The sequence below is a fragment of the Seriola dumerili genome, unplaced genomic scaffold (genome assembly GCF_002260705.1).
Source record: "Seriola dumerili isolate Sdu_G_001 unplaced genomic scaffold, Sdu_1.0 BDQW01004506.1, whole genome shotgun sequence".
Taxonomy (NCBI): Eukaryota; Metazoa; Chordata; class Actinopteri; order Carangiformes; family Carangidae; genus Seriola; species Seriola dumerili.
This window is the reverse complement of record NW_019178761.1, coordinates 105822-127668: the sequence shown is the minus strand read 5'-3', so window position 1 is coordinate 127668 and position 21847 is coordinate 105822. Positions and strand designations below refer to the sequence as shown.

At 44.4% G+C, this 21847-nt stretch overlaps 2 protein-coding genes across 5 annotated transcripts in view; both read right to left on the bottom strand.

The window, feature by feature from the left end:
• Positions 1-8595: 8595 nt before the first annotated feature.
• Positions 8596-15727, bottom strand: LOC111239797 (synaptogyrin-1-like). Its single transcript, XM_022769703.1, has 4 exons — positions 15521-15727; positions 14464-14701; positions 14219-14364; positions 8596-8979 (listed from the first exon to the last, which is right to left on the bottom strand). The coding sequence occupies exons 1-4, from the start codon at positions 15620-15622 to the stop codon at positions 8860-8862; spliced, it is 606 nt and encodes a 201-aa protein (XP_022625424.1). The 5' UTR covers positions 15623-15727; the 3' UTR covers positions 8596-8859.
• A 510-nt stretch (positions 15728-16237) lies between these two features.
• LOC111239798 (integrin alpha-IIb-like) overlaps positions 16238-21847 on the bottom strand; it is a 15166-nt gene continuing 9556 nt past the window's right edge. For 3 of the 4 annotated variants that reach the window (XM_022769704.1, XM_022769707.1, XM_022769706.1), the window contains 14 exons: positions 21255-21406; positions 21036-21152; positions 20248-20315; positions 19995-20130; positions 19805-19897; positions 18886-18962; positions 18713-18793; positions 18526-18631; positions 18159-18314; positions 17716-17796; positions 17430-17549; positions 17255-17356; positions 16991-17113; positions 16238-16855 (listed from right to left, as the gene is read on the bottom strand). In XM_022769704.1, the coding sequence (XP_022625425.1) occupies positions 16757-16855; positions 16991-17113; positions 17255-17356; positions 17430-17549; positions 17716-17796; positions 18159-18314; positions 18526-18631; positions 18713-18793; positions 18886-18962; positions 19805-19897; positions 19995-20130; positions 20248-20315; positions 21036-21152; positions 21255-21406 (1511 nt within the window). In that variant the 3' untranslated portion in view covers positions 16238-16756. The remainder of the gene's footprint in view (positions 16856-16990; positions 17114-17254; positions 17357-17429; positions 17550-17715; positions 17797-18158; positions 18315-18525; positions 18632-18712; positions 18794-18885; positions 18963-19804; positions 19898-19994; positions 20131-20247; positions 20316-21035; positions 21153-21254; positions 21407-21847) is intronic. The other variant, XM_022769705.1, reaches the window with a different exon arrangement.

The following is a 21847-nucleotide window of genomic DNA, read 5'->3' as shown; positions in this document are numbered from 1 at the left end:
AAATGGTCCTTTTGTGTCGGCATATGCACAGACGGAGCTGCTGCCATGACCGGACGGCTGTCTGGTTTAACTGCTCGGATTAAGGAGGTTGCACCTGAATGTGAATCTACACATTGTGTCATTCACAGAGAAATGCTGGCAAGCCGAAAAATTCAATTCAATTCAATTCAATTCAATTCAAACTTTATTTATAGAGCGCATTTCATGCACAAGGCAGACACAATGTGCTTAAAAAAAATGCCACCAGAACTTAACAGCGTATTGAATGATGTTGTTAAAGTTATTAACCACTTCAAAGCACACGCCCTTAACTCGCGCCTATTCGAGCAACTTTGTGAGGAGATGAACGCGGAGCACAGACGCCTTCTCTTATACACAGAAATAAGATGGTTATCCCGAGGGAGATGGCCAGAGTGTTTGAATTACGAGAGCCGCTGCAGAGATTTCTCTCAGAAAAGAAATCAGCGCTGGCAGCACATTTCAGTGGCAAGGAGTGGGTCGCTCGTTTACTTGTGCGACGTATTCAGCCTGATCAATGAACTCAATCTGTCTCTTCAGGGGAAATCAGTCGGTTCTCTCTAACAGTCTGTTCTCTAACAGTCTGTTCTCTAACAGTCTGTTCTCTAAAAGTCGGTTCTGTCTAACAGTCTGTTCTCTAAAAGTCGGTTCTCTCTAACAGTCTGTTCTCTAACAGTCGGTTCTGTCTAACAGTCGGTTCTCTCTAACAGTCTGTTCTGTCTAACAGTCTGTTCTCTAAAAGTCGGTTCTCTCTAACAGTCTGTTCTCTAACAGTCGGTTCTCTCTAACAGTCTGTTCTCTAACAGTCTGTTCTGTCTAACAGTCGGTTCTCTCTAACAGTCTGTTCTCTAACAGTCGGTTCTCTCTAACAGTCTGTTCTCTAACAGTCTGTTCTGTCTAACAGTCGGTTCTCTCTAACAGTCTGTTCTCTAACATTCTGTTCTCTCTAACAGTCGGTTCTCTCTAACAGTCGGTTCTGTAACAGTCTGTTCTCTACCAGTCTGTTCTGTCTAACAGTCGGTTCTGTAACAGTCTGTTCTCTACCAGTCTGTTCTGTCTAACAGTCGGTTCTGTAACAGTCTGTTCTCTACCAGTCTGTTCTGTCTAACAGTCGGTTCTGTAACAGTCTGTTCTCTACCAGTCTGTTCTGTCTAACAGTCGGTTCTGTAACAGTCTGTTCTCTACCAGTCTGTTCTGTCTAACAGTCGGTTCTGTAACAGTCTGTTCTCTACCAGTCTGTTCTGTCTAACAGTCGGTTCTGTAACAGTCTGTTCTCTACCAGTCTGTTCTGTCTAACAGTCGGTTCTGTAACAGTCTGTTCTCTACCAGTCTGTTCTGTCTAACAGTCGGTTCTGTAACAGTCTGTTCTCTACCAGTCTGTTCTGTCTAACAGTCGGTTCTGTAACAGTCTGTTCTCTACCAGTCTGTTCTGTCTAACAGTCGGTTCTGTAACAGTCTGTTCTCTACCAGTCTGTTCTGTCTAACAGTCGGTTCTGTAACAGTCTGTTCTCTACCAGTCTGTTCTGTCTAACAGTCGGTTCTGTAACAGTCTGTTCTCTACCAGTCTGTTCTGTCTAACAGTCGGTTCTGTAACAGTCTGTTCTCTACCAGTCTGTTCTGTCTAACAGTCGGTTCTGTAACAGTCTGTTCTCTACCAGTCTGTTCTGTCTAACAGTCGGTTCTGTAACAGTCTGTTCTCTACCAGTCTGTTCTGTCTAACAGTCGGTTCTGTAACAGTCTGTTCTCTACCAGTCTGTTCTGTCTAACAGTCGGTTCTGTAACAGTCTGTTCTCTACCAGTCTGTTCTGTCTAACAGTCGGTTCTGTAACAGTCTGTTCTCTACCAGTCTGTTCTGTCTAACAGTCGGTTCTGTAACAGTCTGTTCTCTACCAGTCTGTTCTGTCTAACAGTCGGTTCTGTAACAGTCTGTTCTCTACCAGTCTGTTCTGTCTAACAGTCGGTTCTGTAACAGTCTGTTCTCTACCAGTCTGTTCTGTCTAACAGTCGGTTCTGTAACAGTCTGTTCTCTACCAGTCTGTTCTGTCTAACAGTCGGTTCTGTAACAGTCTGTTCTCTACCAGTCTGTTCTGTCTAACAGTCGGTTCTGTAACAGTCTGTTCTCTACCAGTCTGTTCTGTCTAACAGTCGGTTCTGTAACAGTCTGTTCTCTACCAGTCTGTTCTGTCTAACAGTCGGTTCTGTAACAGTCTGTTCTCTACCAGTCTGTTCTGTCTAACAGTCGGTTCTGTAACAGTCTGTTCTCTACCAGTCTGTTCTGTCTAACAGTCGGTTCTGTAACAGTCTGTTCTCTACCAGTCTGTTCTGTCTAACAGTCGGTTCTGTAACAGTCTGTTCTCTACCAGTCTGTTCTGTCTAACAGTCGGTTCTGTAACAGTCTGTTCTCTACCAGTCTGTTCTGTCTAACAGTCGGTTCTGTAACAGTCTGTTCTCTACCAGTCTGTTCTGTCTAACAGTCGGTTCTGTAACAGTCTGTTCTCTACCAGTCTGTTCTGTCTAACAGTCGGTTCTGTAACAGTCTGTTCTCTACCAGTCTGTTCTGTCTAACAGTCGGTTCTGTAACAGTCTGTTCTCTACCAGTCTGTTCTGTCTAACAGTCGGTTCTGTAACAGTCTGTTCTCTACCAGTCTGTTCTGTCTAACAGTCGGTTCTGTAACAGTCTGTTCTCTACCAGTCTGTTCTGTCTAACAGTCGGTTCTGTAACAGTCTGTTCTCTACCAGTCTGTTCTGTCTAACAGTCGGTTCTGTAACAGTCTGTTCTCTACCAGTCTGTTCTGTCTAACAGTCGGTTCTGTAACAGTCTGTTCTCTACCAGTCTGTTCTGTCTAACAGTCGGTTCTGTAACAGTCTGTTCTCTACCAGTCTGTTCTGTCTAACAGTCGGTTCTGTAACAGTCTGTTCTCTACCAGTCTGTTCTGTCTAACAGTCGGTTCTGTAACAGTCAGATCTCTAACAATCTGTTCTGTCTAACAGTCTGTTCTCTAACAGTTGTTTATCCCTGCTGTGATTGGAGCATCTGAAGAGACAGTCTTTCGAAGAAGAATACAACAGACTGTTCAGCCCTGACTTCCTGCAGGTTGTTACAGTGTCCCTCTTTGCCTCAGTCAGATCATCAACAGTGAGACAGTGTCACAGCCTGTAACAGCTGATGCTGATCAGACAATCAGGTCACACCAGGTCTGACTGACAGGAACCACAGCCAATCAAATCACAGCAAAAGACAAACGTCACATGGAGATTCAAATTGGACAGTTTTATAGTTTAAACAGAAGTTTAGAAAAAACATTTGAAGAAAGAAGCAGAAGAAGTTCAATTTCAACAACCTAACATACAAATATATCATTTAAATATGTATTAAAAAAACATACATACATATGATAAACATAACAAATGTCTATAATACCTCTTTTTTTTTAAATGAACATACACATAATAAACATATAATCAACAGAGCTACATTACACATCACAGTGATAGAGCTGCAGCAGGAAACTGTTCTGATGTAATGTACATTAACAGCTTCTACTGAGTGTGACATGTTTCAACATGTGTGTAAGTACAGCTTCCATCTCTAGCTCAAATACACACACACACACACACACACACACACACACACACACACACACTGTAATACAACATGTCTGAACACATTCAACTTGTGGAAACACATTAGCACATTAAACACATAGAACTCAGGTTCTATCCACAGGTTCCACTGAGTTCAACATGTTCTTCTGTTACACACACACAGAGCTGATGCTGTTAGAACCAGAGAAAACGCAGAACCCAAACACAACGTTCTGCCACCTGAAAAAAATCACAAATACAGGAAATGAAACAACAATAAACTCATAAGGTGAATTATTTCAAAATAAAACAGGATGTGACACACAGGGGCTCTTTGCAACTTTAATAACTTCACATCATACTATATGATGATCTTCACAAACCACAGAGACTAAACCTGCCACGACTGGTTTTATTCAGAAGATCTTCATGTGCATCAGCAGCACAAAATAAATAAAAGATGAATTTGAAGAAAGAATGATTGATGCGATGAGTTTAGATGAGGAGATGAAGATTGTTCAGAAACTCTTCATTTCTCATATTTTTATTTAATTTTCACACTAAAGAGTTAAATACTGAAAACTAGAATCTCCTCCTCCTCCCCTCAGACCAGTCTCAGGTCACATCTTGTTTGTCCACAGTCCTAGAAAATATTTACCATCTGTGTGAAGTCTTGAGTGAGTTATGGCTAAAAAGTGTTTTGTGAGGTCACACTGACCTTGACCTTTGAACTTTGACCAACAAAATGAATCATTGTCAGTTCATCCTTGAGTCCAGGTGAATGTTTGAATAAGGTCCTTCAAGGCGTTACTGAGATATCGTGTCCATGAGAATGAGACGGATGGACGGATGGCCTGAAAAGAAAATGGTCGCCAGCACAGAGGAATAAAAACAACAAAATAATATTTGACATGAAAAAGACACAAAGCTGGTCAAAAGTGAGGGAAACAGAAAACATGCTCTAAAGATTCATCACATTCTGACGTTATTACTATTATTTTAATTAAAGTAAATTATTTAATTACAGTTTATGACACTGTTTACCTGTAGTTACATTAACACTCACAGAAACCACTGAAGTGTATGGCTTATATAACTTCAAAATAAGAGCGCAATGGTGTTCAGGCGGGATGAGAATAAACTATCGTGTTTAGCGTGACAACAACATGTTAGTGTGGATTAGTAGATCTGAAGAACCAGTCCTGGTCCTGGTCGCTGACTGACAAACTGATCCAGTGTGACTGTTAAAGTCAAACCGGGTCAGAGTTTTACTTTCACTTTCCCTCCTCAGTCAGGTTCAGACTGTCAACAAAGTGAATCAGCTCTGATTCAAAGACATGACAGTGAGTCACAGCAGTCGCAGAGTTAATTTAATGCTTCATTCTTCTCTGATGAGTCCAGGTCTGACTGGACCAGGACCAGGACCAGAGAAAACCACAGCTGCACTTCATGAATGAACAGACAGAGCAGTCAGTGTCTGTGATGAGACACTCACCTTTATTACCTGTACCACCTTTATTACCTGGATCACCTGTGTTACCTGTACCACCTTTATTACCTGGATCACCTGTGTTACCTGGATCACCTTTGTTACCTATGTAGCGTACATACCTGGCCTGGCATCAGTCACAAGCCATTAAGGAAGTTCATTGTAAGGACATGCAGAGTTACTGACCCACAGTTGACACTTTGCGACTCTTCTCACCATCAAACTATCACATTGATAGGAAACAGAGACAAAGGACCCCTCTTCCACAAACAGACCATGCTGTTAGCATGTCCGAACGACACAGAACCAGACCAAAGGTCAAAGGGTCAGCTCCAGAGGATCAACCAATGGACACCAGACAACTGGAGAATATAGGCAAAATCTCCAGTTTGTAACAATAAGACTTTGTCTAATGATATTTGATTGTTTCTTGTATAGGTCAAGTAACAACAAAAGGACTGATTAACACTAAGGTGTGAATCCTGGCCTCTCTGTGCCATGCATGAACACCCACACACACACACACACACCAACCTCCCTTCCTCTGTCCCTCTCTAGATAAGAGACATAAACTTCGACCCACATTCCAATCCTGGGTAGTGACCAGCAGAACTCTTCATAGACACAGATCTGAGGAAGAATGTAGAATTAAATATCTAGCTGTTCTGTAACTCATGAGATGTTCCTATGCAATAGTTTAATCCCAAACTTCTATCCCATAGAATGTTTGAAATGTAACATGTAGATTTTAAGACAATGTCCTTCCTGGAACCATAACTGTCAGCATCCTTCACACGAGGGAACACACACTACATGACATCCAGCATGTCCATATTATTATTATTACAGTCAAAGAACTGCTGTGTAATCCACATTTATAGACTATTAGCTTTGGGAAATGTTTATATTGTTGTTTGATCAATTAACCACTTGTATCATGATTAAATTTCAGGTTTGAAGGATGTATATGAAATCAACACTCCTATTACTCCTCTCTGCCATTATTAGTGCAAGTACTTTTATATGTTATTTCACTTAATGTTTTGTGGTCATGGTGGAAGACGGATGTGCGAGTTTATAAGTAAACTCTAGAATTAAATTATTCCAAAGTTCAGTGGAAAATTACTCTCTTCTCCAAGTGGAAACACAGGAGAAGATGGGTGACGCCCATGAAACATGCACCAGCCCCCAGGGGATAAAACAGTCGTGATCAATTCACACATTGGTCAGAAGTCAGAGGAGAGAAACCCAGATGCTAAGAAGGAAGAAGATGCGAGAAACAAAGCTAAAAGCTAGAGGCTGAAAAGCTGAAGCTAGAAAACGATGCAGAAACTAGAAGCTGAGATCTTTGCTCAAAGCTCAGAGTCCCGGCTCAAAGCCCGGCTCTGTAGCCATGTAAACTCTTAGCTCTAAGCTGCTAGCCACAAACTCATGGCTCTTAGTCATTTTTGCACTTTTCGCGTCTTTTATTTTTCTTTGCCACAAGCTCCAAGTAACATGATTTTTGTCTACATGCGCGATCTTTTATTTTTATAAGCCAAGTCAAGACCAACTGAACCAAAGCAACAGAAGTGCCTCAGAGTAATTTTGTAACTTTTAAATCATCATCAAGTTTTCCTTTTTGAAGATTTTGACAACTTTAGAGTCATCTGGTCAACGCCAGTCTCCTCTAAAGTTATCCAGCCAAAGTGAAGAGCATTAGAGTTTATTTCGCATCAACCCGCAAGAGACACCAGCAGATAACATCTGCACGACCGCCTGCAGAGAAGCCGAGCAGAAATCAAGAGTGCCCGAGACAGAAAGTCTCCTGGCAAACTCCACCAGAGCTGAACCGCTGAGACACCGGCAGAATCCGTCATCGTGATAACGGGACACGGCCTCCAGGAGAATCCACCTAGATCCCGCGTCTCCAGGGTTACCACGGCAACCACAGCCACCTGGGTTCCAGCCGAGGGTCTTCAGCTACAGCGCAACTCACAGTAGGCCGGTCTTAACACTCTGCTCATGACTGGGTTGATGTCGAAATATAGCAATATTTAATCATCAAACCTAATTCGTAGACGTAGCATCATTAGCTGTATAGCCATAGTGTACAGCCATAACATATTCTCTCCCACCATTGCCAACTCATCACACTGCTCATTTCATTATTATTTTCATCTTTATGATTATTACACCTTGCATTTACTCTGTAGATAGTAGTTTAGTTAATAAACTCCTTTATTTACACCCTGTGTTGTCCTGTTGTATTCTTTTGATGTAGAGACTGGAGATCTATTGAATCGAGAAGTCATGGCTTCTGATATGAGATTGATAAATTTGGCAATGAAGTAATTCATTGTTGTCCTCCCAGAGGACTGGTGCCCCATTTCAACGAGAGTAAATCCTAAAATATGGTGTTAACGCTACATATTTAATGTCACCTTTGTTGCCTGTACCACCTTTGTTACCTGTACCACCTTTGTTACCTGTATCACCTTTGTTACCTGTACCACCTTTGTTACCTGGATCACCTTTGTTACCTGTACCACCTTTGTTACCTGGATCACCTTTGTTACCTGTACCACCTGTGTTACCTGTACCACCTTTGTTACCTGTACCACCTGTGTTACCTGTGATCAGCAGTGATCAGCAGTGATCAGCTGTGATCAGCTGTGATCAGCAGTGATCAGCAGTGATCAGCTGTGATCAGCTGTGATCAGCAGTGATCAGCAGTGATCAGCTGTGATCAGCTGTGATCAGCAGTGATCAGCAGTGATCAGCTGTGATCAGCAGTGATCAGCAGTGATCAGCTGTGATCAGCTGTGATCTTCAGTCTGAATCAGCAGTGATCAGCTGTGATCAGCAGTGATCAGCTGTGATCAGCTGTGATCAGCTGTCAGTGTATCATGTTTTAGTGTGATACTGAAAAAACTTAAAAACACGAGGATTCTGACTGAAGTTTTGCAGACTCTTTTTTATTCTGGATGGACATCAGAGATAATGACATCATCAGGAAGTGATGTCACACTGAACCAGATCAACACGTGGTTCAGGTCTGACTCAGTTCACAGTGTCCCCCCCCCCCCCCCCCCCCCCCCCCCCCCCCCCCCTTCAGCTCTGTGGTGCCCCCCTATGGAGGATTTTGGCTTTGTCCGTGTCTGTTACAGACCTGATCCTGTCATTTCACCAGGGTTAAAATGTCTGATATTTTACTTTAAGAATTGGAGGAAACAAAATTAATTTCACACATCTTTAATTTCACTTTGTTTTTGTCTTTTGAATTATTGAATAACAAACATAAAACAACAAATAATAACAATCAATAAAACTAGCTTTAGCCCGAAAGCTAGCTTAATAAACTGGTGAATTATGTCTAACATTAGCCAGAGAGCTAATAAATGATAGCTCAGTGGCTAACTTAGGATAATCATCTGATTTGTCTGATTGGGCATCTAACCTTTGCTGCTTACAGATAGTTAGCACATTTTGCTAACAAAGTAGCATTGTTGGGAGGAAATGGTTTTCTTTCCAATGAACTCTGTGTGCGTTTAAAATCAGACTGTTTATTCTTCACTCATGTTCTGAACTCTGAATGGCTACTGACGGAGAGTACACGCCCCCTGGTGAGTGACATCATCGGACTATAAACCTGGTAATTTTTTAGTCCAATTCTGTTTCCTAAATATGACCCATCACAATACACAACTACCCAGAATGTATCACTGTTCAAGCCCCCCCTCTACTCATGGGTGGTCGGAGCCTCTACTCGTCGATGGGCGGAGCCTCTACTCCTCAGTGGGAGGAGCCTCAGGGTTCTGTTGGTTAGGGTCTATGTAGTCCTGATTGAAGGTGACGTTGCTGGCCCCCAGTTTAAACCTGTAGAGCCCCAGCAGACCCTGGACAGCCTGCAGAGAGATTCAAATGACAAAACTTTATTAATACTGTATGATGACATCTTAACGTCCTACCTGCTGGTTTCACCTGTTGTATTTTGTGTTTACGGTTTCTTTTCTTCTGTTCTCTACATGAAGTTTCTTTAAATCTGTTTGTTGTCTGGGCCAGTCACTGTCCAGTGCAGCATACCCTACCTGGATTTAAATACACAGCCAGACTTCTGCCTCTAGAGCTCTGTCAATCACAACAAAGTGTTTGGTGACATCATGAAGTAGCGTGGGATCATGGGATTTGTAGTCTTCAGCTTCTCCTGGTTTGATTCCTTCAGTGTCAGTGGTTCAGGAGGTTTTTCCCAGAAGGTGAATTATCCAAAGAGGTTTCCTCCTCTCCACAACAAACACACCAGCTGATTATATATATATGTATATATATATATATACACATATATGTGTGTGTGTGTGTGTGTGTGTGATTGTGTTTCACTGACGCTGTACGGAAGACAGAGACATCAGGGTTAGGGTTAGAGAGGTTGGATTGATGCTAACCTTTGTTCTGATTGTTTCTCTGATAACCTATGAACCAGACATTGAGGAAGTTTTTACCAGCAGCTGAATTATCCATAGAGGTTTCCTCCTCTCCATAACAAACAGACCAGGGGATTAAAACCAGTAGAAACACTGAATAAAACAGTTTGACTTTAAACATCAGAGATTCACTCTTCAGTGACACAGGAGAGGACGTCTCCAACAGCTGGGAGCTGAGCTGTCTAACATTTCCTCAGCTTGTTCCTGATACTTTCAGATCCAGACGTCTGATGACTAAAATCATCTGGTTCAAATATAGAGCTGAAAACCACCAAGGAGTAAAAAGTGTCTGTGACTTACAACTAGATAAAAGTCAATGTTGAGCTTCTGTCAGACAAACACACTGACACATGATCATAGAGGATATGATGTCACCAACTAGACTGAATGATCATACAATGTGATGATGTCTATATATGCTAATTGGTGTATTACATCATCATCATTACAACATGAGCTAATGTTTTTATTGTTTTTCCAGGGGCTCCCTGTGGGGGGCGCTCCGGGAGTATGGGGTGGATGGCCCCTTGTTAGTGGCCATTAAGTCCCTGTACCAAAGGAGTGTGAGTCTGGTTCGCGTAGCCGGCAGTAAGTCGGACCTGTTCCCGGTGAGGGTTGGACTCCGCCAGGGCTGCCCTTTGTCACCGGTTCTGTTCATAACTTTTATGGACAGAATTTCTAGGCGCAGCCGGGTGGTGGAGGGGTTTGGGTTCGGTGGCGGGAGGATCTTGTCTCTGCTTTTTGCAGATGATGTGGTCCTCTTAGCTTCATCGAGCGCCGACCTTCAGCTCTCGCTTGGGCGGTTTGCAGCCGAGTGTGAAACGGCTGGGATGAAGATCAGCACCTCCAAGTCTGAGGCCATGGTTCTCAGCCGGAAACGGGTGGATTGCCCGCTTCAGGTCGGGGGGGAGGCTTTGCCTCAGGTGGAGGAGTTTAAGTATCTCGGGATCTTGTTCACGAGTAAGGGTAGGATGGAGCAGGAGATCGACAGGCGGATTGGGGCGGCGTCAGCAGTGATGCGGACGCTGAATTGGTCCGTTGTGGGGAAGAGGGAGCTAAGCCGGAAGGCGAAGCTCTCAATTTTCCGGTCGATCTACGTTTCAACCCTCACCTATGGTCATGAGCTTTGGGTAATGAACAAAATAACGAGATCGCGAGTACAAGCGGCCGAAATGAGTTTCCTCCGCAGGGTGGCCAGGCTCAGCCTTAGAGATAGGGTGAGGAGCTCGGTCATCCGGGAGGGACTCGGAGTAGAGCCGCTGCTTCTCCATGTCGAGAGGAGCCAGTTGAGGTGGTTCGGGCATCTAGTGAGGATGCCTCCTGGACGCCTCCCCGGGGAGGTGTTTCAGGCATGTCCCACCGGGAGGAGGCCTCGGGGTCGACCAAGGACACGCTGGAGGGATTATATCTCTCGGCTGGCCTTGGAACGCCTCGGGATTCTCCTGGAGGAGCTGGTGGAAGTGGCTGGGGAGAGGGCCGTCTGGACCTCTCTGCTGAGGCTGCTGCCCCCGCGACCCGGATCCAGATAAGAGGGAGATGACGACTTTTATTTCCCTCTTTTCACTCAAAAAGATGCTGAAAGATCAAGTGTATTTATTCTCTGCTGCTGAGACGAGTGACTTTCACCTTTAACATATCAATCTGATTTCATCTGATGACATCATTATGACAAAGATGACTGTAGTGACATCAAAGAGTCAGCAGAGGGTAGCACACACTTACAGAATTATACACACCAGATCACACACACACTCAAACACACAATCACAGAGAAACACACATCACATTAACTCTTAAAGTTAAACTGTCTTTAATCAGGATACATTATGACATCATCAAGCATCATGACATCACTGTAAGAACATTAACTTTTTTCAGCTCTGACATCTGAGGAGGAAACCAGCATCACTTTATTACCATGGTAACAGGAAGGCACTTTGGATGACAGGCACTTAGATCAACCAATCAGAGTCCTGACTGAGTTGAGGAGGAGGAGGAGGCAGAGGAATTCTTGTCTCTGATTAGCTAAAGGAGAAAAGTGACGTTAGGTAGGTCTGCGTGCATGTGTGTGTGTGTGTTTGTGTGTGTGTGTGTGTGTGTGTGTGCGTGCGTGCGTGCGTGCGTGCGTGCGTGCGTGCGTGCGTGCGTGCGTGCGTGCGTGCGTGCGTGCGTGCGTGCGTGCGTGCGTGCGTGCGTGCGTGCGTGCGTGCGTGCGTGCGTGCGTGCGTGCGTGCGTGCGTGCGTGCGTGCGTGCGTGCGTGCGTGCGTGCGTGCGTGCGTGCGTGCGTGCGTGCGTGCGTGCGTGCGTGCGTGCGTGCGTGCGTGCGTGCGTGCGTGCGTGCGTGCGTGCGTGCGTGCGTGCGTGCGTGCGTGCGTGCGTGCGTGCGTGCGTGCGTGCGTGTGTGCGTGTGTGTGTGTGTGCGTGCGTTTCAGGCAAGTGGAGGGCTGAACAGTTTGTTGTATTCTTCTTCGAAAGACACTCTCTTCAGACGCTCCAGTGACAGCAGAGTGAGACCTCCCTACACAACATATCACAAATACACACAACATAACACACAAATACATTTATATAAACATGCACAATATCACACATAAATACACAACATATCACAGACACATGAAAAGAAACACAATAAATCACAAAACCACAGAGACAGGTCAGACAGACAAACACACAAACAAACACAAACAAACAAAGAGAAATAAACAAAAAGAAATAAACATGTTACACATCTTTAAATATACATTTTATCTCCAACAACAACATGTTGTTAGAAAGAAATTAAAGGTTGACAACCGACTGTTAGAGAACCAACTGTTGGAGAACAGACTGTTAGAGAACCAACTATTAGAGAACCGACTGTCAGAGAACAGACTGTTAAAGAACAGACTATTAGAGAACCGACTGTTAGAGAACATACTGTTAGAGAAAACAGGCTATTAGAGAGAACCGACTGTTAGAAAGAACCGAATTTTAGAGAACAGACTGTTAGAAAGAACAGACTGTTAGAAAACATACTGTTAGAGAGAACCAACTGTTAGAGAGAACCGACTTCTAGAGAACAGACTGTTAGAAAACATACTGTTAGAGAGAACCAACTGTTAGAGAGAACCGACTTCTAGAGAACAGACTGTTAGAAAACATACTGTTAGAGAGAACCAACTGTTAGAGAGAACCGACTTCTAGAGAACAGACTGTTAGAAAACATACTGTTAGAGAGAACCAACTGTTAGAGAGAACCGACTTCTAGAGAACAGACTGTTAGAAAACATACTGTTAGAGAGAACCAACTGTTAGAGAGAACCGACTTCTAGAGAACAGACTGTTAGAAAACATACTGTTAGAGAGAACCGACTGTTATAGAACCGACTGTTAGAGAGAGCCAGTTATTAGAGAGGATCAGTTGTTAGAGAGAACCGACTGTTAGAGAACATACTGTTAGAAAAAAACAGGCTGTTAGAGAGAACAGACTGTTAGAGAACATACTGTTAGAGAAAACAGGCTGTTAGAGAGAACCGACTTTTAGAGAACAGACTGTTAGAGAGAACCAGCAGTTAGAGAGAGGAAATTATTAGAGAGGATCCCTTGTAGAACCGATTGTTAGACAGAACAGACTGTTAGAGAAGAGACTGTTGGAGAGAACCAACTGTTAGAGAGAACAGACTGTTAGAGAGAATCCACTGTTAGAGAGAACAGACTGTTAGAAGGAACTGCCTTTTAGAGAACCGAGTGTTAGAGAGAACCGACTTTTAGAGAACAGACTGTTAGAGAACCAACTGTTAGTGGGAACCGACTGTTAGAGAACCGACTGTTAGAGAGAACCAGCTGTTAGAGAGAACCCATTTAAAGAGAATTAGCTGTTCTGCTGAGGATGAAGCCAGACACAACAGGAGAACGCATTAGGAAACCTCTTACCAGCCCTTTTCCAATGTAGTGCCCTTTTTTCAGGCACATAAGGAACCTTTTTAGAGGAACTCAGGAGTCTTTTCTAGAATGGCAGGACCATCTTAGGAGATCAAGAAAATTTGAGTAGCTCTGGAACTTTGGAGCTTAGGAACATTTTCAAAACTCTGGAACCTTTCTACGAGCTGAGATAAGTGTTTAGGAACTTGGGAAGCTGTTTTAGGAGCTCAGGAACCTCTTTACTAACTGCACTCTCTGACCAAACAGAACATAAAAATGTTGTGCGGGCGTCTCCATACAGTATCACCTTTTCAACAATAGATATCTGAAACGTTCTGGTTTGTTAAACACAGTGAAAACAAGGCAGAACCTAAAACCAAGACCTGACAGGTTCTTCTGTGGTTGTTCTGCTTTGTAGATCATGGATGGATTCATAGATGTGATTTGGTTCCTCCACTGATCATCACATGTGTAAAACTGTTGACAGGACATGATCTACAGTTAACAAGCTATTACAGTACACAATGTTTTATCAAAAGAGGTTTATGTTTGTAAAACTTGCTTTGATTTTAAAATGTGTGATGTCTCAATGTAAATTCAACTGGACTGCACTACACTAAAGTAAACCCGCTGAACAGCTTTCATTCGAATGAGTAGATCCATCTTTGAGTCCGGTATCTCCTTCTTATAGTACAGCTGCTGCTAAGTTCTGACACGGTTCTGGCGAGCTGTATTCTGTCAGGTGATAGTTCAGGTACATACCCACGTGAAGACAGAGAAGAAGGAGAAGACAATGGCGGCCCGGGCAGCATCAGCTCCTTCATTCAGAGGGTTGTCTTCTTCTTTAGAAACCTGCCACTGATTGGCCAGAAAACAGAAACCCACGAACCAGACCAGAGACCAGAGAACTGCAGAGAACACCGGTTACACGTGGTTATTAAACTCATAGAACACAGGTTACACATGGTTGTTTAAAGATGACAGAACCTGAGGAAGCAGAGTCTCACCTGAAACTCCAATGTCCGCCATGACGGCTTTCTTCCTGTCCTTCACGCCGCTGATCTGTGGGAAATAAACGTCCAGCGCCAAGAGAGCAGCACTGCAGAGAAAACACAGTGTTCCCATTGCGACAGCATAGTTGCAGGCATTCTGGTTACGGTTGAAGATGCAGTATTCCTCCACCTCTTCAGGCCGGTTAACGTAACCCTCGTTAGCAACGCAGCCCAGGATCACAATGGAGAAGATCTAAGATCAGAGGAGACAATTAGCTCAATGCTAACAGATACATTCATTCTTAGCAGAAGAGGCTGGATGCTAACAGTTGGAGGAGGTCCTGGTCTCACAGACTGTGAGGGCGAGTTCATCTCTGTTCTGGCTCATGTTTCTGCAGCTGCACAAAGTGTTGAAAAGGCTGAAGGTGCTCGTACATCAGACAGTGTGGGCTTCAGTGTCAGCCAATCACAACATTGATCTTATTGCTCTGAAACAGCAGGGGAAGAATCAGCGTGTTCAGGGAATCGTATTGTCGTGTGGTCATCTGTTTGTGACTGTCTGTTTGTGACTGACTGTCTGTTACGTCACAGACTGTGTGTGACTCATATTCATCAAACTGTCCAATCAGAGCACAGGCAGAGTTAAACAGTGAGGTTTTGTTTGAGGAGTCTTGTGTTGAACCTCAGGAATGTTAACACCAGTCTCATGACTGAAACACACACACACACAAGTCCTCTGGATCAGCTGTGAATTTAGTAACCATGGCAACATGTTTTGTTCTATGATGAAGAAAAGTTTTGAGTTTACTATGATTAACACAGCAGCCGAGGCTCATGGGTAATGTAGTATTCATCCATCAAACTGATGAACAAAACCTGATTCCACAGAAAGAAAGTGTGAACATTAACCTGTCAAAACAGGTACAGTCTACCTGTACCTGTAGCTCCTCCCAGAGTCAGTATGTCATCAGTCAGAACACCTGAACACACCTGAATACACCCCTGAACACTCTTGAACAAAAGTGAGGTTCATTGTTAAACTGGGACGTCATCATTACATCATCAGACTCACCCAGCAGAGGATCCTCACCACAGTCTGAGGTTGTCGGATGAAGGTCAGTGGGTCGAAAGCACCGCCCGCCTTCCCTGCCCCATACGCCTGGAAACCATCCATCTGTCCACTTCCCTTCCCCCAGACCAGCTCACACCAGTAAGGACCAGTAAGAACCAGTAAGGACCAGTTTAGCCTGGGTCAGTCCACTTTAACCCTCCACCACCTCCACCCAGCTCAGTCCACTTAGATTTAAGTCTGACAAGTTGGTCCCAGTTCACTGCATCTGGTCCAGTCCTGTTAGTCCAGGTTGGTCCACTTAGTCCAGTTAGTGTGGCTGTGTCTGTACTGGTGTGTTTTCTCTCTTCTTCTCTGCAGTTATAAACTGCTCTGTAATCTGCTCTAATCCTCCTCATCCTCCTGAGTGCATGCCGGGTTTCAAACCCTCAGCTCCGTCTCACAGGCTAAGAACTGCCTCCAACCTGCTCCACCAATCACACGGTTCCGTTTGTATTGAGACTCATCAGGTTAGAATTACAGTTATCCAATCAGTGTTGGGGGTAGGGTCACTGTGGAAGAGGAGGTGCTGCCTGAGAGGTGATACCCAGGGTATAAAGACCTTTAAAGTGTCCCAATCTTCTGTTTCATTATGTTTTTATTTTATTAAATATTCAAGAGTAAATAACAACAATAAAATAAAAACAAACACAGCTGCTGAAGATATATATATATTTTATAAACAAAAATGTCAAAAATACATAAAGATATCACTTATCCTTTACAGGTGGTATCGTGGGGGTTCAACAGAAGAATTCAATACAAAATAAATGAATCTCAAAAACAAATCAAAATAAAATGTTAATAAATGTTAATATGTTATAATAATATTCATAATATTTCACTAAGAAAATTAAATTAATTTAAAGGTCAATGTAAAACTTGTGAGCGGGGCCCCTGAGTCTCAGATGTTTTCACCTGCTCAGGTGTTTGACTGAGCCCTCTGCTAAAACCACCTGGGACCAGGTCTTGATCCAGGATCCTGACAGAAACCCTGATCAGTGTCAATAACAGGGAATCTGATCAGACTCGATCAATAACATGAGAAGTGATTGGCTTTAGTTCCAGAGGTCGTGACCTTCACCAGAAACAAACACTCCTCTGTCATCATGCAGTCATCATGTGTTCATGTCCAACACACGTGACAGCGTGTGTGTGTGTGTGTGAGAGAGAGAGTGTGTGAGAGAGTGTGTGCGAGTGTTATTCAGTCATGTGACCCTGCTCAGCCAGCTGCTGCTGCTCTTCATCATTACCCTCATCATCATCAGTGGGGGGGCGAGTTCGCTGAAAGAAACCCAGCTACACACACACACACACACACACACACCAGGAGAGAGAGACATTAAACTTTAATCAGATTCCAGTAAAGTAAATGTTACCAGTTATTAATATCATTTGACTGATTGATTGATTGATTGATTGATTGATTGATACCTTCCAGAAGATGAAACAGAGCAGGCCCAGGAGGAGGAGTCCAGAGATGATTGACAGGATGATATAACCAATAGGAACTTCTTTCTCTCCATCAGGACGCCGCCACATCACACTGACCTGAGTCTACACACACACACACACACACACACACACACACACACACACACACACACACAAAGTTCAATAACAGATCTTACCACAGATTGAAGTGTGTGTGTGTGTGTGGGTGTGTATGTGTGTGTGTGTGTGTGTGTGTGTCAGCACCTGTGTGTGTCCACTCGGAAGTAGCGTTGGCTGGACCATTGATGATGTGTTGATGACATCATAGGAAGCGGAGGAAACTAGCTCATAGTTCAGGTATGGAGTCTGGCGAAAGAACACGATGACATCATGACCTTGTCACCGTCACCTGTGTGTGTGTGTGTGTGTGTGTGTGTACCTGTTTGAGAGTGTGTGTCCACAGTCGGGCTGAGATTCTGACAACAGCGCTGAGGCCCCGCCCCAACACTGTGACATCACACACAAACCTGACACACCCCGTCTCACTGCTGCTGCAGTTCTACACACACACACACAGACACACACACACACACACACACACACACACACACACACACACACACACACACACACACACACACACACACACACACACACACGGTCAGACTCTCAGGTGTATAAACTATGTATTTGATGATGTTGATGTTGTTTATTCATTTATTTACCACATTGACAGTTCGTCTATTTGTCTCCTCCTCCTGGACCAAGGGAGACACTGCAGACACACTGGACCTGTTACCAGCCAGCTGAGAGACAGACAGGTCAGAGAGAGAGACAGGTAAGAGAGGTAGACATGGGTCAGAGAGAGAGACAGGTAAGAGAGAGAGAGACAGGTCAGAGAAAGAGAGACTGTTCAGAGAGACAGGGACAGGTCATAGAGAGAGAGACAGGTAAGAGAGAGAAAGACAGGTCAGAGAAAGAGAGACCGGAGAGAGAGACAGGTAGACAGGTCAGAGACAGCGAGACTGTTCAGAGAGACAGGGACAGGTCATAGAGAGAGAGACAGGGAAGAGAGAGAAAGACAGGTCAGAGAAAGAGAGACCGTTCAGAGGGAGAGAGAGACAGGTCAGAGACAGCGAGACAGGTCAGCGAGAGACAGGTCTTGGACCTTGAAGGGGTCTATCTGTGATGCATTCAGGGTCCAGCAGCTCAGTGATTCCTCTGAGGCGTTGGAGAAGATGTAGAGCAGCAGGTGATGCTGCCAGGTGGAGGGGAAGTCCACCGTCAGCCGGGCGTTCACCGCACTCGGGCCTTGGTTCCTCAACTACACACCAATATAATCAACGTCATGAATACTATAAATAGATTCAATACCACCAATATCATCATTATCATCGTCATCATCATCAGGCTGATGAAGATGGGGAATGAGGTCACCTGAGGTCATGTCAGAACCAGACAGGACTGTGAGACCCTCAGAGTTGGACCCTCAGGTCCCCCAGTCCTCAGACTGGATCTGATCCACTCCACCTCACCTCATAAACATGCTCCACCAGTGGACCCACTTCTTCTAAACTTCCAGGATGCATTGCAGGCTGCCAGTCAGGGAGGGGCAGGACAACCTCTGGAGGGGAGGAGCCTCTGAAAGCACAAAGAGACGTCATCATGTCGAGTCTGTGACTCCGCCCCCTTGTGGATCAAAGACTTTGTCTGTGGATTTACCCTCTGATCTCCAGCATCGCCTCAGACCTCACCTGGACCTGGACCTGGACCTGCTCACTGCTGGAGTTCACCAAGTTCTTACTGAGAGACAGACAGGTGGACAGACAGACAGGTCAGAGAGAGAGAGAGAGATAGGTGGAGAGAGGCAGGTCAGAGAGAGAGACAGGTTGTACCTCCTGATTCTGAGGCTGAAGGTGATGTGTTGTACCTCCTCCAGACGACCAACACTGAACAAAAGATCTGTCTGCAGCTACAGAGAGACACACAGGTCATAGAGAGAGAGAGAGAGAGAGAGAGACAGGTCAGAGAGAGAGAGAGAGAGAGACAATATAGATGGAGTATATACCAAAGGAACCAGGTTCTCAGGGTTTGATGTCTGGTCCCTGTTCAGGAGTCTGGTGATTAGTCCTGGTCCTGGACTCAATAGATCAATGTGTTATGTTAAGTCTTTCCAAAATGCTATCTTATGTACAATATAGTTAAAGGCTCAGGGAAATCTGATCATTATTCAAAAAGAATCTTTTAAGACTACAAAGCAAAAAGCTCATGGCTGCACACAACCAATATTATCAAACACCTATAAATAAACGGGTTAAAGTACATTTAAAATTGCACTAATGTATAGACACGCAAATGTACTGGACTCAGGACCAGGACTAAGAGGCAGGACCGCATCAGCTCTCAAACTGGTCCTGAACACCTGTCTGACGTGTGGACTTGGACTGTGTCCTCTGGACCAGTGAGATCAGCTGATGGAGTCAGAGCCAGTGGCCATTTTGTTTTTGACCATCTCATTCTCGTGGACTAGATTTCTCAGTGGCACCTCAACAGAACAAATTTGGCAAAACCATTCACAAGGACTGGACTGATTAGATTTTGGTGGTCAAGGGCCTAAGGTCAAGGTCAGCGTGACCTCACAAAACACTTTTTAGCCATAACTGAAGATTTCACACAGATGGTGAATATTTTCTGTGGACAAACAGTTAGTGACCTGAGACTGGTTTTGTTCTTGTTTATTTGTTGTTTCCTGTTTGGCCTATAAATTAACTTTATTATCATTATGATAAATGTGTGTGTGTGTGTGTGTGTTACTGTGTGTCCTTGTCTCATCGGGTTCCCGAGGTCACAGGTCACAATGATGGTCTGATTCTCCTTCCTTTGAACACACACCAGTCTGTCCACACCCTGCACACACACAATATTAATTGAATATAGTGCGTGTGTGTGTGTGTGTGTGTGTGTGTGTGTGTGTGTGTGTGTGTGTGTGTGTGTGTGTGTTCACCTGGCTGCTCTGGAAGTGTGTGTGTTCCGGGACTCGGACCACCAGCTCGGTCTCATATGCTCCCTCACCGTCATTTTCTGCCGACACTGAAATCACCACCGACTGATCCTCACCAACCAACACACTGTCTGACACCCTAACACACACACACACACATTAACACACTAAATCAGTAGATTTCAGGGGAATCAGTGAAGAAACTAAAAACAACAGAAACTACAGAACTCTTTCTCTGTGTGTGTGTGTTGCTCACGGCTCAGCCCTCAGCTTCAGGTCAGGAACACAAATGTTGTCATCTCCACAGTCCAGAATGATCCTGGTCTACACACACACACACACACACACACACACACACACACACACACACACACACACACACACACACACACACACACTATTTGTTTATCTTTATGTATATCTCTCTGGTAGAGCAGGATGTGATGGTCCAGGTTACCCAGGTGTTTGAGTGATCAGTCATTTCCCTCCTTTCACTCAGTCAGGAATCATTGTTATTAACTTCCTGCAGTCATGTTATAAAAGGCTGTTTTTGTTCAGCACTTTTCTCTGACATCATCAATGACACTGAATGTTCACATGTAGAATCCACTCAGACTCAAAGTATGAAACATGATGTGATGACTAGGGGTTGCCCCAATTGATCAGCTGGTAGATCTGAACTAATGCTCCTAGTCATCAATCACCTTCAAACCAAACGCCTGTGGTTAATACAAGAGAAGCACTGTGAGCTGTGTGGTGTAGCCCCGCCTCCCACCAACAGACCGCCAAAACAAAGTGTGAGAGACCAATAGAACGAATGACATCTGCAATGATGACAAACGTGATCGGTATCGGCTGATCTCACTCATAGATTATCGGTACTGGAAAAAAAAACCTGAATGGAGTAACCCTAGTAATGACCTCCACCTCCATGTTGCCATGGTTACATGTATCTACATGATGGTCAATAAATGAGATGACCGAATGAAAACAAAAGTAACCTGGTGCCTGAAGTGCAGGTGTGTGGGTGTGACTCAGACTCACCTGTGCAGCAGCATGTGTCTGTCCATGAAGCAATGCATGCTGGATAGTGTTGAGGAGGCTGATGTTGGCGGTGATGAAGATTGGACTCAATTTATCACGAACCTCCTCTTCAGACTGCTAACACACACACACACACACACACACACACACACACACACACACACACAGGTGTGACTCTTTTCACCTGTTCATCTTGTGTGTCTCTTTTCTGTCACTCACCCTCAGGTAGGCAGTCTGATTCACACAGGCCACGCCCACTTCCCTCTGAACCATCAGCTTCATCATCTCCTGTGGCTGATTGGTTGACAGCAGCAGGGTCCGTCGCGCCATTGGCTGTTTCATCTTGTCAAGCTGTAGGTCCACCCACAGTGCTGCATCAGCCAATCACATGCAGACAGAAAAATGAAGTCATTATACAGTTTTGTAGGAGGATATTACCTGTTTCAGGTTAGTTTACTTGTCTGAAGTTGGTTTACCCGTCTGAGGTTAGTTTACCCGTCTGAGGTTGGTTTACCCGTCTGAGGTTAGTTTACCCGTCTGAGGTTGGTTTACCCGTCTGAGGTTAGTTTACCCGTCTGAGGTTGGTTTACCCGTCTGAGGTTAGTTTACCCGTCTGAGGTTGGTTTACCCGTCTGAGGTTAGTTTACCCGTCTGAGGTTAGTTTACCCGTCTGAGGTTGGTTTACCTGTCTGAGGTTAGTTTACCTGTCTGAGGTTAGTTTACCCATCTGAGGTTAGTTTACCTGTCTGAGGTTGGTTTACCTGTCTCCTGTGGGATTCTGTGTCCAGACACATGGACACACATCTGAATAA

What these genes read in the sequence shown, in the direction of transcription:
- LOC111239797 (XM_022769703.1), bottom strand. Translation starts at nt 15,622, where the DNA reads ATGGATGGTTTCCAGGCGTATGGGGCAGGGAAGGCGGGCGGTGCTTTC. An exon ending in TGGTGAGGATCCTCTGCTGG is followed by an intron (nt 14,702 to 15,520) that starts GTGAGTCTGATG and finishes CTCTGATCTTAG; the next exon opens with ATCTTCTCCATTGTGATCCT. An exon ending in GGCGGACATTGGAGTTTCAG is followed by an intron (nt 14,365 to 14,463) that starts GTGAGACTCTGC and finishes TGTTCTCTGCAG; the next exon opens with TTCTCTGGTCTCTGGTCTGG.